Genomic DNA, 18434 nt, shown 5'->3' on the forward strand with positions numbered 1-18434 from the left:
ACATCTTGCCATCCAGTGCCTCTGGAAGCGGCATGTTCAGCACTGCTAGCGGTACAGCGTGCTCCTGTCTTTGCTCCTGATTTGTTCCTTTGTATTCTTGCCTTGTTTGTGTATTCCAGCCTTCCTGCCTGCCTTGCCTGCTCTCGCCTCTTCCCCCTGGACTGACTTCTTGTTGCTGAATCTGGAATTCCCCTTGCTCTTTGCCTGCTTTTAATTTCATCCTGGACCTTGACTTTGGTTTACTTTCTGCCTGCCTTGACCTCAGTCTAGATCTTTGTTTTGTTCATGGCCTGCCTTGATCTCTGCCCAGAGACCAACCTTGCTTATTTCTGCCCTCCTCAAACCCTGCTGACCGTCAGAACTACGGGCCCAGCCCAAAGGGCAGGTGGCTGTTCAGGCAGAAGATCTCGCCTTGTAGCGTATTGGCCACCACCTGCTAAGGCCTGTCTTGTGCTTGCATAAAACAACAGCGGCCCAAGGACTCACTAACCTTGCCCCTTGACACTTATGCTTTGTTGCTGTTGCTTGATTTATAGATCTAGGTCTTAGGTGAGATAGTCTCAGGTGTATACACTGCAGGTGGTTTTATAATAAAGTTACTGGAATTTGGAAATGATTCTACTTAGTTCTAAGTTTTGTGGTTACATTTGTTTACAAGTTTAGATGAAAGACACTAAATAAATGCATTTCAGCGTTATTATAATGATTACAGTACTGAATATGATGATCATTCAGGGTTGTTTTTCTTTTCCTGCACAGGATCAGGAATCTGAGGCTTGTAACAGACTCCAGAAGTTGCTGAGCTCCAAGCATCGGTGTATTTGCCTGTCCCATGTGCATAGAATAGGTCCAGGAAGAGCCAAGTTGCATCTCAGAACCGGACGTGGAAGAACCCGATCACTCTTCTTAACTAGGACTGGGAAGAGCCAAGCTGCATCTCACATAGAGAAGCAAGAAGAGCCAAAGTGCATTGAACAGGCCCAGAAAGAACAGTTCTATATCTCGTATACAGGACTGGGAAGAGCCAAGCTGCATCTCACATAGAGAAGCAAGAAGAGCCAAAGTGCATTGTACAGGCCCAGAAAGAACCGTTCTATATCTCGTATACAGGACTGGGAAGAGCCAGGCCATATCTCGTATACAGGACTGGGAAGAGCCAGGCCTCATCTCGTATACAGGACTGGGAAGAGCCAGGCCATAGCTCAAAAAGAGAACTATAAGAGCATTGAAATCTCTCCCCTGCAACTCCACCTTATAGCACAGCATGGTCTGTCAGTATACATTGTTCTTATAGTATATATAGGTGAGACTTGGAGATGAGAGTACAAAAAAGACTGCGTGCGCCCCAATAGTCCATACGAAGAAACAATTCATTTGGATCGCTAGAGGATCTTAAAGGCGTATCCAGGTGCCCTCTTCTCCTAGCCCCATGGCAGCAGCCTCAAACCTGAAATCTTTGAAGATTGCTTGTCCTGAAGAGGGAGGGACCAGTTGGTCTGCCCCTTCTTCTCCATTGCAAAAGCGACGGCAGCCCCAGTCAGGGTATGAGTGGGGTCAGCATTCGGAGCCAGAGGACGGAGGTGGGAGTGGCAGGCGGAAGTACCTGGAGCTACCTGCCATTGAAGTCACAGTCTCCAGTGATGAGGACGTGGCCTGCTCCAAGCTCTCCACGCCCAGCAACTCCCCCCGCCGGCAGCGGGACCTTCTGAGGAAGTGGCTGAGGATTCAGAAGGGGGCAAAATCTGAAAGCAGGTGGGAACGTAAGATTTCAGAGCAAAGGGCCATGAAGCCCAGGATCCTGTCTGTGTCAGTGGCCAAGCTCAGTCACAAGTACCCCATAGTACAGGCCCAATCCTTCTTGCTCCTAACTAGGAATAAGTAATGGCTTTCCCAAGTCTATTTGGTTAATAATGATTTATGGACTTTTCCTTCAGGAACTTGAATCCAGCTACACTGAGCACTTTGACCACATCCTCTGGCCACAACTTCCATAGTTTAACTGTGCACTGAGAGAAAAATTACTTTCCCCTGCTTTAGCTATTACAGGATGTGCTTCCTTCGGGTAAACATTTTGGGTTGGGCTTCGTTTCGGGGCCCCCTCCCCCACGGGAATTTCGTTTTTCCCGTGGTTTGGGGTTTTGTTTTTTTTTTCGGGGGCTCCGATTTTCAGGTTAGTGCGCACTAATTCAAAAATAAATGTTTTCTGAAATTTCGGAAAATATTCAATTGTTTTCTAGTTCTCCCGAACCATTCCGAATTAGGCAATTTCATTGACATTGCCTAATTTGGGGAAACCGATTGCACATCCCTACTAGCTAATAGCTTCATGGAGTCTAAATACTATTGGAAAGGGTGAACAACTGCTCCCTATTTACCCATTCAACACCACTCATTAAGTCTGTGCAAGCCACATCCCTCCCCTTCCATAAAATAATCCAGATCCTGGCGGCCAGGCCTCCCACAACTCACAATTCTGTCCCAGTGGAGACCCAGAGAGCCTCCTAGGCTCTGGCCCAGTGGCAGCCATGTTTCAAAATGGAGCTGCCGGCCTGTTCCCCGATCACATAATTGGATAAAGGCTGGGCAGCACCATTTTGAAGAGTGGCCACCTTTGGGCCTGGAGTCTAGGGGGCACTGTGGGCCCTCACTGGACCACCGAGGGTAGAATTGTGAGTTGGGAGATCCAAAGGATGGGCTAGGGTGGGGGGAGGGTCCCATCCTCCAGGGGTCGGATTTATTTATGAAAGGGAAGGGGTTGGGGCAGCTAAAATTTGTACAAACTTTTCTTTTTAACTACAGAGGCCTTCAGAAGCAGCAGGGGGTTGGAACAGAAGGGGCTAGGCAGACCTCTAGGGTTGCTTTAGGGGGGGAATTGACTTCTGGCCGTTGGTTCTTTGAAGCAATGGCAATCCCACAATCCCTCTAGCAACGTTGCATGTTATAAGGGGGACATTTACCGCTGTGACATTTTTTTCTGTGTTTTACCGCAGGGAAGTCACAAAGCAGCAAGGATATTTACTTGGGGAAAAATACCGTGGCTTAGTGAATGAGCCGGCAAGTTCCTGGAGCGTGAAGTGACTTGCGCGAGCTCATGAGGATAGGCCGTGGGATTCGAACCTGGTTTCTCTGCTTTTCAGTCTGCTGCACTAACCAGTAGCCTGCTCATGAGTCAAATGCCTTTCGGAAAATCTAGATGCACTCTATCAACCCAATAATGATTATGAATAAATAACTGGGTTCAGTTTCATAGTAGAATAAGGCACACACAAAATGTCAAGGAGAGGACTGGGAGGGAACTTCCTGAACCCCCTGCCTGAATTTTCCCCTATCCTTCCCGACCTCTAACAACGTTTGTTTGTTTGTTTGTTTATTTATTTATTTTATTTACGGCTTTTATATACCGACTTTCTTGATACAAATCAAATCAACTCGGTTTACATCGAACAAGTGGTTAACCGTAACCGTAATCAATTAACAAGAGACATAGATTGAAGAAGCAAAAAAGTTACATTATAACAGGGGCGCAAAAACTGGGGGTCGGAAATAAAGAGGGGAGAGCAGAGGATGGTGTGGGTGGGGCCCACCACAATATAACGCAAATGAATACTTAGTGTTTGTTTAATCACAGTAGAGTTAGGACAAATCTAAGTCAAGCTGTAGGCTTAGGAACAGGGAAAGGCTCGGCAGAAAAGCCATGTCTTGAGTTTCTTTTTCAAAGTTAGGAGACAGGTTTCCTGCCTGAGGTCCGTGGCATGGAGTTCCAGATGGAGGGACCTATTGTTGAAAATGCCCGGTAAAACCTGACCTGCTGACCCGAGCACTTGTGTGGGCCCCTTTTCACTTTGCTGGCTCTTGGGCCCACACACGCGCATCTCCGGTTTTTAAGTGCGCCGGCTTTTGAAAATTAACCCAAAAGGCAGGAATTCATAGAATAAGAGCATTTTCTATATGAGAGATAAGCTGAGAAGGGATGGGCATAGGTGGAAAAGTTAAGGCTGGGTGTGCCCTGGGCATTCTTACTCTCTTTTATGGCTCTCTTTGAAGATATTTTAGTCCTGATGCCTAAATGTGACTTTCAGGATGGAAGGAAACCAAACTGTTCCTTTAAATAAGTGACTGGAGCTAGTAAGTGTGATGGTAAAAGTACAACATTCTCCAGAAAATCCTTTGGCCTAGTGATGTTAGGCCTGAGTTTGCCACAATCCTGACATTTTCCCAATTTTGTTTTTCTTCTTATGAGAGTGCGCCTAGGGAAGTATAAAAGAAGTAAACACAGCATTAAGAGGCTTAACTGCAGGGCATGGAGCAGACAGGAACAGCACAAAAAGCAATTGTGCCAGGCTCGTGATGCCTGTAACACCTCCAGTAATATTCCCAGCAGCTCTTGCACAACATCTTCTCCATTACCAAGGAGGTAAACAAGCGCCATGTGTCCAAGCCTCTTGTCTTAAGTCGCACAGATACTCCCGGGTGGGGTAACCCAATGTGCCGGCCATAGAGAGCATAAACGGTGCATAAGGGATGCAGGGATTTGCAAGGAGGAGCTTGAAAGGAGACTGCATGCACACGTGAGGGAATGTTGATATGAGAAGTAACGATATCATTGATCTGAAGAGGAAACCGTTTAGTGGATAAAACTGGAGCAGGCCTAAATTCAGAGGCAGATGCGGAATTTTATCAATTATATTTTTTCCTATGCATGTGCAACCTTGGAAGCAGAAACACTCTCTTTTTTTATGAAGAAGATAAATTTTAGGAATAGCAGAACGTTTGCAGAGGGAAGTGCGAATAAACAGAAAGAGGTGAAAGAGTTGCTTGGTGTCAGTTCCACTTGCGAACAAGCCACGCAGTCATTCGCTAAGACACAGGCCAGCAGGAAAGTCAATCAGAAGGAAAAGGTATAGGAAGGACGTGTGCTCCGTGAAATGAGGGACTGTTTTACTGTGCACCAATTCCAACATAAGTCTTTCTAAACAGCTCTCACACTGGAAAGGTTTCTGCCAATTTAAACATCAAGAGCAAACGCATCAGTACCAAAGAATAGCACACCAAGTCTGAACAAAAAACAAGGATTTTTTACCACCATTCACCAAAGGTATTACTGAGAGCTAGGCCTCACCCAGCCTGAAACACATTTTAAATAGTTTTACAGGGACTTTTGATTATATGTCTCACTCCAGCTATAAACTGAATTCCAAGTGCATATAATATGCAGAGAAAATCTCTGGAAAATTCTCTGGAAAATCCAGGAAAGATGCGTCCCCAAAATATAGACCGGGTTAATATGGAACTCCCAAAATTTCTTATATGAGCTTGTGTGCAGTGAATCTGAGACTGAATACCACGGGGTATGATTTCTGTGGTGAAGGATCCTTTCCAAGAGAATCTGTGTGCGGGGCAGACTCCAAAATTGATTAGATAATGTACATGCAAAAATGTACGTTTATGGTTGATTTGGAAATCATTTCAGGATACGAAGCCTCCAGTGGCGCCAAAGATTTTAAAACTTGATTTAGGGAATAGTAATCAATAGTAAATCTGCATAATCCCTTTGGTTTTATTACTGGCCAGGCTGGAGAGTTGCACGGTCTGATCAGACCTCTTTCTTTGTTCCTGACTCCACTGCTTAATGAAGCATTGGATATTATTTCTGTGGTAGAGGTTCCTCATCTTCCAAGAGAACCTGTGTGCATTTTTCTAGGGTCTGACAGGAATATCGGAGACCTCTGAGGGAATTATACTCAGATCATACTGCTGATTTGTCTTTCAGCACTGAGCAGCTAATTCCATAGGAATGCAATAAAGTTTTGGGAATATTTGAGACTTCTGTACAGTGCCACAGGTTTAGATTATCCAAAATAATCAGTTACACCAAGGAGTAAACACCGTCTTTACATGTAAAGCAAGGTTTCAGCAAGCCACTCTATCATTCACCTTTTCCTGTATTCCAAATGTTTGTTATAATTTTATCTCAACCTAGCTTGATGGACTCTCTACCTGGGTAACATCAAGCTAGGTGGAGAGAACCTTGCCCAAATCTCATCTTGGAGTGAGTTTCCTCACTCCAAAGGTCATCAAATCTTCACAAGAGAGCACTGTTCTGTTCGTACGTCTCACGTAGAATGTCAAAGTGGCCCCTAACCCCCTACACTAATACCTAAACCCCACTTCAAGTTACTAGGTGGGCCTACCATAGGGATACATATACCTACCTATGGGAATGACATTATGGCCAGGCTTGCTCTCTCTCACTCACACACACACACACTAATGGTCCACCCAGTGGTCATATGCAGGAAATAACACAGGTCTGACAGCTATCGCAAATTCTGATAATGTTATCACAATGTGCACTAACTTAGCTCTTTGCATAGGTAATTAGCACAGATTGCAATAAACTGAATTTTTGCATAAACCACGCCCCTTTTGCAATCACATGCGGTACTTACCGCATTTTGATAAATCCAGGCCTAAGTTTGTACCTGAGGCAATGGAGGGTAAAGTGACTTGCCCAAAGTCACAAGGAGTGACAGCGCAACTCAAACCCTGGTCTCCTGCTTCTGTAGCCCCCTGCTCTAACCACTAGGCTACTCCTCCACTCCTTAGCCCATAAAGTGTACACCAGAGGCACCAGATTTCGTGAAACAAAGGCCACAAGTTAGAACCTTCACTCGAGATACATTAGGAGAACATGCCCCTTGTGACAATTTGCCTAGTTTCAATCCACATTTCAGCGGTGTATAAGAACACAAGAACATGCCATACTGGGTCAGACCAAGGGTCCATCAAGCCCAGCATCCTGTTTCCAACAGAGGCCAATCCAGGCCACAAGAACCTGGCAAGTACCCAAACACTAAGTCTATTCCATGTAACCCTTGCTAATGGCAGTGGCTATTCTCTAAGGGGTAGATTTTCAAAAAACGCGAATAGGCGTACTTTTGCTGGCGCATCAGGCACAAGCAAAAGTATGCTGGATTTTAGTGGATACGCGCGGAGCCGCGCGTATCCACTAAAATCCTGGATCGGCGCGCGCACGGCTATGAATTCTTTATAGCCGGCGCGCACCGAGCCGAGCTGCCTACCCCCGTTTCCTCCAAGGCCGCTCCGAAATCGGAGCGGCCTTGGAGGGAATCCTCTAACACCCTCCCCTCATCTTCCCCTCCCTTCCTCTGCCTAACCCACCCTCCCGGCCCTGTCTACACCCCCCCCTTACCTTTCTCCGGGGATTTACGCCTCCCGGAGGGAGAAGTAAATCCCCGCGCGCCAGCGGGCCTCTTGCGCGCCGGGCCGCGACCTGGGGGCGGGTACGGAGGGCGCGGCCACACCCCCGGACCGCCCCGGGCCGTAGCCACGCCCCCGTACCTGCCCCCGAAACGCCGCGACGACCGGGCCCGCCCCCCTCGGAGAAACCCCGGGACTTATGCAAGTCCCGGGGCTCTGCGCGCGCCGGTAGGCCTATGTAAAATAGGCCTACCGGCGCGCAGGGCCCTGCTCGCCTAAATCCGCCCGGTTTTGGGCGGATTTAGGCGAGCAGGGCTCTGAAAATCCGCCCCTAAGTGAACTTAATAGCAGGTAATGGACTTCTCCTCCAAGAACTTATCCAATCCTTTTTTAAACACAGCTATACTAACTGCACTAACCACATCCTCTGGCAACAAATTCCAGAGTTTAATTGTGCGTTGAGTAAAAAAGAACTTTCTCCGATTAGTTTTAAATGTGCCACATGCTAACTTCATGGAGTGCCCCCTTGTCTTTCTATTATTCAAAAGAGTAAATAACCGATTCACATCTACCCGTTCTAGACCTCTCATGATTTTAAACACCTCTATCATATCCCCCCCTCAGTCGTCTCTTCTCCAAGCTGAACAGCCCTAACCTCTTCAGCCTTTCCTCATAGGGGAGTTGTTCCATTCCCCTTATTTTGGTTGCCCTTCTCTGTACCTTCTCCATCGCAATTATATCTTTTTTGAGATGCGGTGACCAGAATTGTACACAGTATTCAAGGTGTGGTCTCACCATGGAGCGATACAGAGGCATTATGACATTTTCCGTTTTATTCACCATTCCCTTTCTAATAATTCCCAACATTCTGTTTGCTTTTTTGACTGCCGCAGCACACTGAGCCGACGATTTCAATGTGTTATCCACTATGACACCTAGATCTCTTTCTTGGGTTGTAGCACCTAATATGGAACCCAACATTGTGTAATTATAGCATGGGTTATTTTTCCCTATATGCATCACCTTGCACTTATCCACATTAAATTTCATCTGCCATTTGGATGCCATTACCATCTGCTAACATCACGATACTAAGTCTGTCCTATAATGCCCTTCAGTGGCTTTGTCTACGGCTGCCTGTGGGATGGATGTTCCACTCCAAAGAGCACATGGGATGGCTGTAGTTTGTGCTGCAGTCAAGGACACACACACAGTCACACAGAGACACACTTAGTTACACACCCACACAATCGCATACACCCATACACACACAGTCATACAGAGACACACTTAGTTGCACATACACACAATCGCATACACACACACACACACACACACACACAGAGACACACTTAGTTACACACACACACACACAATTGCATACACCCATACACACACACACACAGACACATTTAGTTACACACACACACAATCGCATACACCCATACACACAGTCACACAGAGACACACTTAGTTGCACATACACACAATCGCATACACCCATACACACACACACACAGAGACACATTTAGTTACACACACACACAATCGCATACACCCATACACACAGAGACACACTTAGTTGCACACACACACAATCGCATACACCCATACACACACACACACACAGACACACTTAGTTACACACACACACAATCGCATACACCCATACACACACACACACACAGAGACACACTTAGTTGCACACACACACAATCGCATACACCCATACACACACACACAGAGACACATTTAGTTACACACACACACAATCGCATACACCCATACACACACACACACACACACACAGAGACACACTTAGTTGCACACACACACAATCGCATACACCCATACACACAGAGACACACTTAGTTACACACACACACACAATCGCATACACCCATACACACACACACAGAGACGCACTTAGTTGCACACACAAACGCATACACCCATACACACACACACACACACACACAGAGACACACTTAGTTGCACACACACACAATCGCATACACCCATACACACAGAGACACACTTAGTTACACACACACACACAATCGCATACACCCATACACACACACACAGAGACACACTTAGTTACACACACACACAATCGCATACACACAGTCACACAGAGACACACTTAGTTACTCACACACACAATCGCATACACCCATACACACACACACACACAGAGACACACTTAGTTGCACACACACACAATCGCATACACCCATACACACACACACAGAGACACACTTAGTTACACACCCACACAATCGCATACACCCATACACACACACACACACACAGAGACGCACTTAGTTGCACACACACACAATCGCATACACCCATACACACACACACAGAGACACATTTAGTTACACACACACACAATCGCATACACCCATACACACAGAGACACACTTAGTTGCACACACACACAATCGCATACACCCATACACACACACACACACACACACACACACAGAGACACACTTAGTTGCACACACACACAATCGCATACACCCATACACACACACACACAGACACACTTAGTTGCACACACACACAATCGCATACACACAGAGACACACTTAGTTACACACACACACACAATCGCATACACCCATACACACACACACAGAGACACACTTAGTTACACACACACACAATCGCATACACAGTCACACAGAGACACACTTAGTTACACACACACACAATTGCATACACCCATACACACACACACACAGACACACTTAGTTACTCACACACACAATCACATACACCCATACACACACAGAGACACACTTAGTTACACACACACACAATCGCATACACCCATACACACACACACACACACAGAGACACACTTAGTTACACACACACACACACAATCGCATGCACCCATACACACACACACACACAGAGACACACTTAGTTACACACACACACAATCGCATACACACAGTCACACAGAGACACACTTAGTTACACACACACACAATTGCATACACCCATACACACACACACACACACACACAGACACACTCAGTTACACACACACACAATCGCATACACACAGTCACACAGAGACACACTTAGTTGCACACACACACAATCGCATACACCCATACACACAGTCACACTTAGTTGCACACACACACAATCGCATGCACCCATACACACACACACAGACACAGTTACACACACACACAATCGCATACACACAGTCACACAGAGACACACTTAGTTACACACACACACAATTGCATACACCCATACACCCATACACACACACACAGAGACACACTTAGTTACACACACACACAATCGCATACACACAGTCACACAGAGACACACTTAGTTGCACACACACACAATCGCATACACCCATACACACACACACAGAGACACACTTAGTTACACACACACACAATTGCATACACCCATACACACACACACACAGAGACACACTTAGTTACACACACACACAATCGCATACACAGTCACACAGAGACACACTTAGTTACACACACACACAATTGCATACACCCATACACCCATACACACACAGAGACACACTTAGTTACACACACACACAATCGCATACACACAGTCACACACAGTCACACTTAGTTGCACACACACACAATCGCATACACCCATACACACACACACACACACAGAGTCAGTATTCTGTCCTCTCCCAGCTGCACAGCCGGGCTCAGACATCAGCAGTGCATAACGTGCCCCCTCCCACTACTTGCTTGGAAAGAAATGATAGCAAGTGAAAAGATGAAAGAAGCACTCATTCTCAGATCAAACACAAAAAGGGGATAAATTATCTCAAGTCTGAAACTTAAATAAACTGGAGTAAAGTTTTCAGCCTCTCTCTGGCTGGGATCCAAGCACAGGGTCTGAGCCATGAGCTGAGAGTGAGAATCTAAGCAAGGGGAGGGTGGAGGCTCATGCCCTGCCAGCAGGGCCAGTGCAATGTCAATAGGCACTCAAAGCTTTGCACCCCCATCCTTTCATTAACGTTCGGGACCTTAGGCCTTCCCCTAGAATTTAGGGGAGGGGCTAACCTAGCCAAATATCAGGCAGATCTAAAGTTACTGGATAACTTGCTACTCACCCAGATATCTTCAGAGTTATGCAGGTAAGTAGCATGACTTAGAGAAAAAAAGATCCAAGCCACAAGCCTTGCAGGCGGTCCCCACAAGCTGACCCAAACCTTTGAAGATCAGAAAGTTTAAAACTTTCATCCTCTTTATTTATTATTTGGGTTTATCTGCCTTTTTGTATATGAAATTCACCCAAGGTGGGGTGTGACATGTAAGAATGGCAGAATGCAATCGGGGTCAATAGCAGCTTGACAAAAGATGACTGAACTAGATTCAAATAAATTATATACATTTTATTTAAATGAGTGTACTTGTAAGGATCTGTTGACAAATGCGCCTCTGGTCTGCAGGTGGTGCTGTGAGCCTTTTGAACTGTCTGTCCACTTTCCTAACTCTGTGCTCCTCGTTTCCCTGCGGCAGCCATCTTGTTTCCAGCTTAGACGTCTACTTACACTGAGGCAGTCTCAGTAGTCAGTCGGTAGAGCTTGGACCTATCTTAAAGTCCTTGTACTCTAGCTCCGCTCCTGTTTCCAGAAGACTTCTTTAACTTCAACTTCTACATTCAGCGGTCCTATTTGTTTTTCTTTCTGGGCTCCTGGATTTCTGGTTTATTCCTGCTTCTTACTCTGTATCAAGCCTCTCACTCCTTATCCATTTGGGGGATTACCCCCTGTTTCTCACCCCTTGCTGGCCAGCAGCACCCGAGGGCAGAGGTCTGTCTACCATCAATGGCCTGGATTTGACTTTCCTAAAATTAGGCTGCTCATTTCTGGGGCAAACTACAGACTACAACCGTCACATCAAGTTCTGGCCAGTATGGACCAAACTGAGCTAGCCGCATGTTTTGCAGTCCAGGATAAGATCCTGGAGGCACTGAACCAATGTCTTAGACAGTGGCGTAGCCAGAACTGATTTTTTGGGTGGGTCCAAGGTTAACAAGGGAGGGCTGTAGGCATACAGGTCTAAATCCTAATAGTTGTACTCCAATGGGTTCCTAAGTAGTCCACAACGGCCCTTATGCATCATGAATGAAACGTTTTTAAATATTTAGCTCTTATTTCAAGCACTTACCAACATTAAAAATTCCTTATTAATCTGTATTTTATTTTATGTTTATTGCAATTTATAAATACACAAGAATATCAGGTAAATAGCAAAGAAGTTTGTAGGGATGTGCAGGCAAAATGTTTTCGTTGAAGGTGAGGGTTGATTCCGTTCAATATGGAAGTATGGAGAAATCCATAAGTTGTGGATCTGTCCATACGTTTCCCGGTTCCCTAAATAAAAATTTAAACCCCCCACCCTCCTTAATCAGACACAGCACAAATTTTCTCTCAATATTATCAGGAGCTATATTCAGCTGAGGAAGTAAATCCAGACCAAATAATCTAATTCCTTGACCAATTACAAACTAATACTTTAGGAAAGGAGACATTGGATAAGCTAAACCAAAAAATAACATCTGGTGAAATATCAGAGGCCATCACCTCACTGCCATCATTGAAAGCACTGGGCCCTGATGGTTTTGACACCCTTTTTACAAATCTCTCTCTCAGGTATCGGAAAATTTAGTGTATGGAGATGTGTATTGCCCGCACCGGGCAATGGTCTGATATTATTAAGTCTTCAATGGACGACTTAGAAAAACGAGAGAATATATCTTCCAATACTAAAAGGTAGTCAATTCTCATTCTAGAGGGGTGAGCTCTAGCCAAATGAGTAAATGTTCGCTCCCCTGGGTAGAGGACCCTTCAAAGATCTAATAGACAAAGATGTTTACACAAGAAACAAGGCCCTTTCCTGTCGCTTAAGGGGGTGACCTCCTGAGGAGGTTGCCGATCAAACACGGGGTCTATGGTACAATTTAGGTCCCCACCGAGATTAATTGGATATTCCCCCAATTGCGATAATAAAGAGAGTATTTGAGTATAAAAGGAATGCTTACACCAATAATCTTAGTACCATAAGGTCCCACAATAATATTAAATATCTCCCTCCTGGGTCAGCTATGATGTAATTGAAAACTTATTGCTTTATGAAATAAGATGGCAACACCACAACTTTTAGAAGTGCCAGCTGCGTGATAAACCTGTGAAACCCAACGCTTTCTCAATTTAAGAGCCTCAACAGCAAGGAGATGAGTCTCTTGAAGGAAGATAACTTTGGCCTCTAATTTGCTTAATCTAGTTAATACCTTTTCCTGTTTGATCGGCCTGCCAAGCCCTGAAACATCCATGTGACAAAGTTATAAGTCGTCTTACACAGATAAACAATGAGCTATCTCCTTGGACCCAAACTCATGAAAGTAAAAAAACATTCTCCATCACATGAGGTCGAACTCCTTTTCCTCAAAAGCAAATATGAACAAGGTGTGTAAATATTTTGAACATTAAAATCAGCATCAGGCCCTTCTCTCCCCCTCCCACTCTTCTCCCCCATTGCAACAACATACAAAGGATTTTAACTAACAGACCCTTCCCCACCCCTAAACCTCCAAAATAAACGCTTCCTCCAAGGAGGATGTGGAGTCATTAACGATATGACGTGCTTGGCATCGTCTCGCAATAGACAGACATGGCTGCTCTTGCCTCTGTAAATGCATTTCACTGTCTGCCCATCTTTAAACATAGCAAACAGGGTGCAAGAAAACAAAAATCACCATTGTCACATAATTTCAAACCCCAAATTAATTAAAGTCTGCATGAAGTAACTCTGCTCCGGCCATAAACTTGATGAGTAAAGGATCACAGGAGCCTCAATGCCTCAACTAGCTTCAGTATTTTATTTATTTTCTTAATTTTCTATACCGATGTTGGTCTATACCTTCACACCGGTTTACAATATTTCTTTAAAATAAAATGAAACATAAAATACAATTTTTCATAATAAGATAAAATACAATAAAGTTTAAACCAATCATAAAAAAACTTCTATCATATAAATACGGTACTTAAAATAAAATAAAATTACATAACAAATTAAAATACTCCGTAGAGTCCGTGGTGGATAATTTCTGAACATATTCCATTGCCTCAGGAACTGAATCAAATATGCGTGTAGCTCCCAGGTGCCAGATTCTTAACTTGGCAGGATAAGTCAGGGCAAAACGGATTTGTTTTGGATACCGGCAAGAATCCTTTTCTGAGCCCTGAAACTTTTGAAGAAAAGTCTTGAAAAATCAATACTCTCCTATTCTCATATTGAGTCTCCTGAGATTTACGCTAATGCTGGAGAATCACTGTTTTGTGCATGTAATTGAGTATTATTTGCACAATTACAACACGCGGTCTTCTTCCATCTGCACTCTCAGGTTTTGGGCTGAGTCTATGTGCCCGCTCAAGAAGGCCTCCAGGAGAGATGTGTAGTGATGGAATTTTAGATGTCAGCCATGTTTCCAAAAGCTGTGCCAGCTCCCCTTCCGCAATAGATTCTGGGAGGCCGACAAATCTTATTTGTTCCTCCTTGCCCGATTTTCAAGATCATCTATTTTGTCATCATGAGCCTTCACGGTCTTCTCGAGGTCTATGAAGTGGTATTCTAGGGCTCCCACATTGTCTTCCACCAACGCGATCCTCCCTTCTAGCCGGGTGTCGAATTCCCCCATTGGCGTCCTTACCTCTGCAATCTGTTCGGATATTTGATGCAGGCGAGCATCCAGTGCACTCACAAAAGCTTTGGGAGACTTTGTCTTCCAACGATTCTTCCTTGCCTGCCATGTCAGGTGACTTGGGAGGCACGGTGGCCATCTTGGGATCTGGGGGGGTTTGGTTTTTCTTTGTCCCTCTTGAGCAATTCTAAGGCCATAAAGTTGGGTGAATCGCTAAATCAATATAACAAATGCGGGAGGCTCACACTGGTACTTTGGGCTGACAGAAGAGGCTTCGGGAAGCAGCTTTAAATGACCAAATATGCGGAAGGCTGCCGGAGCTCGGTGTTCCTGCTTCTCACCGAGTCCACCACATCACGTGACGACTCCTCCGTACCTTTCAGTTTTTTTTAAACTATTGATCTCATTTTATCAAAGTTTCCCTTTTGAAAGTTTAGCACGAGAGCCGTGGATTTGCTTACTGTCCCCCTTCCGGTCATTAATTCAAATTTGATCATATTATGATCACTATTGCCAGGCGGCCCCACCACCGTTACCTCTCTCACCAAGTCCTGTGCTCCACTGAGAATTAGATCTATCTTTTGCCACTTGTCCCCAGGGGTGAGTCCTTTCTTAGGGGTTAAATCTAGTGCTTGTGTCCCAGGTGGGGAGCTGATCCCCTTATTTGTCTGCAGCTGTTTAGTGTGGTGCTGATGCTTGATGGGGACAAAGGAAGCAGGTGGTCAAATACAAGTTTCTACCGATTTGTTTAAAAGTGATCAAGTTCCAGGTGAAATAAGTGGTTTTACAGATGTGTCCTTTTCCTCTCTGTGTAAGTGACGGTGACTCAGGTTCCTGAGGGGGTTCTTAGCTCTCCTGGAATGAGAGCTTCAGAGTCCCCTAAGTCTGGAGGGATCCTGTGCAGTAAGGGAATCCCCTTAGAGGTTCTCACAGTCCTACCCGTCTTCAACAGTTACCCAGCCTGCGTCTGTGTCCCGGGGGGAATATCCTGTGGGGAGGGTCTTCACTTCTGTTCTTCTTTCTCCTTATTGGACCTCTCTGAAGGAAAGGCCTTAAAGAACAAAGACTGGACAGACTGCCCAATCTCCAAATGAGAGGAGGGATGACAAAAAGAGATTGTTTCACTAAAATCTCCAAAACCTTCTGGGATATCAAGGTCACTACATTTCTTCTCTGCTGCTAGAAGGGTTCAGGCAGATCTTCAGTGATCTGGCGTCCACCCAGCAAAACAATCCTTAAAGCAGTCAAAAATTCCTAATAAAGTCTTTTCTCAAACTGGAGGAGTATCCAGCCTGGTAAGGAGTATCCCCAAAATATACTGAGTGAGAGCTGTGGGCCTCACCAAAAGGAAACCCCTCTAAAAGCTCTTCTCTCCTCAAAATCTCAATGCAAATGCCACACTGGATCTAGCCCTGGCCCTAAGTTATAAGCAGGGTTCACCCTCTCAGCTGCCTCTAGAGGAGGAGCTGCAAAATGGTCTTCCCTCTGGCTGGTTATCTACTGAGACCTCAGCCCTCGGGGACCACCAATGGACCAGGTGTTGAGTATACCCCTAATGAATATGCATGAGTTAGATTTGCATACACACTGCCTTCATGCATATTCATGAGGGATATCCTGAAAACCAGAGCTGTTTGCATGCCTCTTGGACTGGAAGTGAATATCACTGCTGCACAATGACTCCAGGCTCATCTACGTTGTAGTGCCCTCGGTACAGTCATTTTGTACAGTGATAGCCCTGCTTGGACTGTGTAAAGGAGCATTTCCTGCTGCTTTATCTTTAATTTAGTCGTTTGTAGTGCTGGCTGCACCTCCTGGAAGCCAAGCGGTCAGGATATGCAATCCAGTCCAGCACAGCTTGGCCGATGTGCATTGGCTTATGCCAGTAAGTAATTTATAACTATCAAAGCTGAAATGGGAACTTGCTGGTCTATTAATTGCTTGCTAAGGTGCTGTCTGAGTGAATGCATGCACCCAGTTAACAGATTGTCCCATAGTCAGCCATTCTCAAGAGCTGTCACCCCGTGGCAGCTGTTCCCAACGTGGCCAGCAATCACAGTGGCATCCCCGCCTCTTCATGTGTAACATTTTCTCCTCATTAGGAGGAGAAATCCTGTGTAGTTGAATTGGAATAGGAAGCTCAGCTTGAGTTTCTTCTTAAGCTGATGAGAACATTGCGGTGAGGGGCGCATTCCCCAGACCCCAGATATGGTCCCTAAGGGATAAGCTCAGGACAGGTAGTTTTTGCACCAGACTTAGCTAACTTTGGGGCCGATGCAGTAAAAAGCATGGAAAGCGGGCGCTGATAAGTCAACACCCGCTCTCTTAACGTCTTCATGCCGCCTGCAAGGGAGGCGCCATGCTATACCCAGATTAGGGTGTCGTGCTTATAAGGAGGCACTAGGGTCGCTTGCACGACCGTGGCACCTCCTTGCTAACGTGACCCCGCCTCGGCTGCCGGTTATGAAGACCGACGCAGGTAAACTCGGCGTCTGTTTTCATAACCGTCCGGCGTCTTCATAAAGTAGAAAAAAAAAAAGAAGTACAGAAAAGCAGTTTTTCCTGCTTTTAGCTGCGCTGAGCTATTAACGCCTGCTCCAGGCAGGCGTTAATATCTGAGCGATAAATGTGCGTCTGAGGCGCACGCTTTTTTTTTTTGCATGCGGAGTGAATGAGTAATAGCCTCACTCAGGTGCATTTGCATGTGATGAACACTATCGCATTCACTCTGCGTCGGACGCGGGTTATAGAGTGCGCTCGGCCGAGCCCTCTGGATTGCATCGGCCCCTTTATCTGGCTAGGTCTGAGTGTTGGCGCTAGCTGCATAACGTTTAGCCATACCCCCAGAATAGCCTCATCCTGCCTCTTTTCATGATTTACCTACCTGAAATGTCTCCAGCAGGGAGGGACATTTAAAGCTTGGAGTCTGATCGGGTGACTTGAAAAGTTACCCCAAGAAATCCTTTGACTAGGGAAGGGGAGGGAATAAGCAGTTTTAGCCGTGGTGAGATGCACACCTGGTTCAGTCCTCTATGTTACCATCTGGAAGGATCCCACACTGATTCCTGTATTTCTGAAGCACCAGCATTAAACATGCGGCTGGGAGGTGTGAGGGATGGGGGAATATTTATACAAGTTCCTCATTACTCAAAATCTCCTTTCTTATTCAGAATCACAAGCCTGCAGCTGGAAAGCTGTCAGGTCCCCATCACTGGGGACAGAGGCTTTTTGGATAGCTGAGCACTAGCTCCATGCCAATCTCACTTTTACATTCCTTTGCCTACAGGATCCTTGGCTGCAAAAGTGATAATATTGCCCTTGTATAGGTCATTGACAAGCAGGGGAGTTGGAACAATTTTTAGAGTGGCATACGGTGACCTGGCTATGACCCATCTATGATGGAAGCTTGCACCCCTAGCAGGCCTTGAGTACTATGTTCGGTTCTGGTGATCGTACATTTGAAGGACATGAAGAGG

At 45.5% G+C, this 18434-nt stretch overlaps 1 protein-coding gene across 2 annotated transcripts in view; it reads left to right on the forward strand.

The window, feature by feature from the left end:
• The window catches only part of GRAMD1A (GRAM domain containing 1A), a 279381-nt gene that overhangs the window by 42573 nt on the left and 218374 nt on the right, over nucleotides 1-18434 (forward strand). For both annotated transcript variants that reach the window (XM_029576479.1, XM_029576480.1), the window contains exon 2: nucleotides 760-1752. In XM_029576479.1, coding sequence (XP_029432339.1) covers nucleotides 1430-1752 — 323 coding nt within the window. In that variant the 5' untranslated portion in view covers nucleotides 760-1429. The remainder of the gene's footprint in view (nucleotides 1-759; nucleotides 1753-18434) is intronic.

The sequence above is a fragment of the Rhinatrema bivittatum genome, chromosome 14, assembly GCF_901001135.1.
Source record: "Rhinatrema bivittatum chromosome 14, aRhiBiv1.1, whole genome shotgun sequence".
NCBI lineage: Eukaryota > Metazoa > Chordata > Amphibia > Gymnophiona > Rhinatrematidae > Rhinatrema > Rhinatrema bivittatum.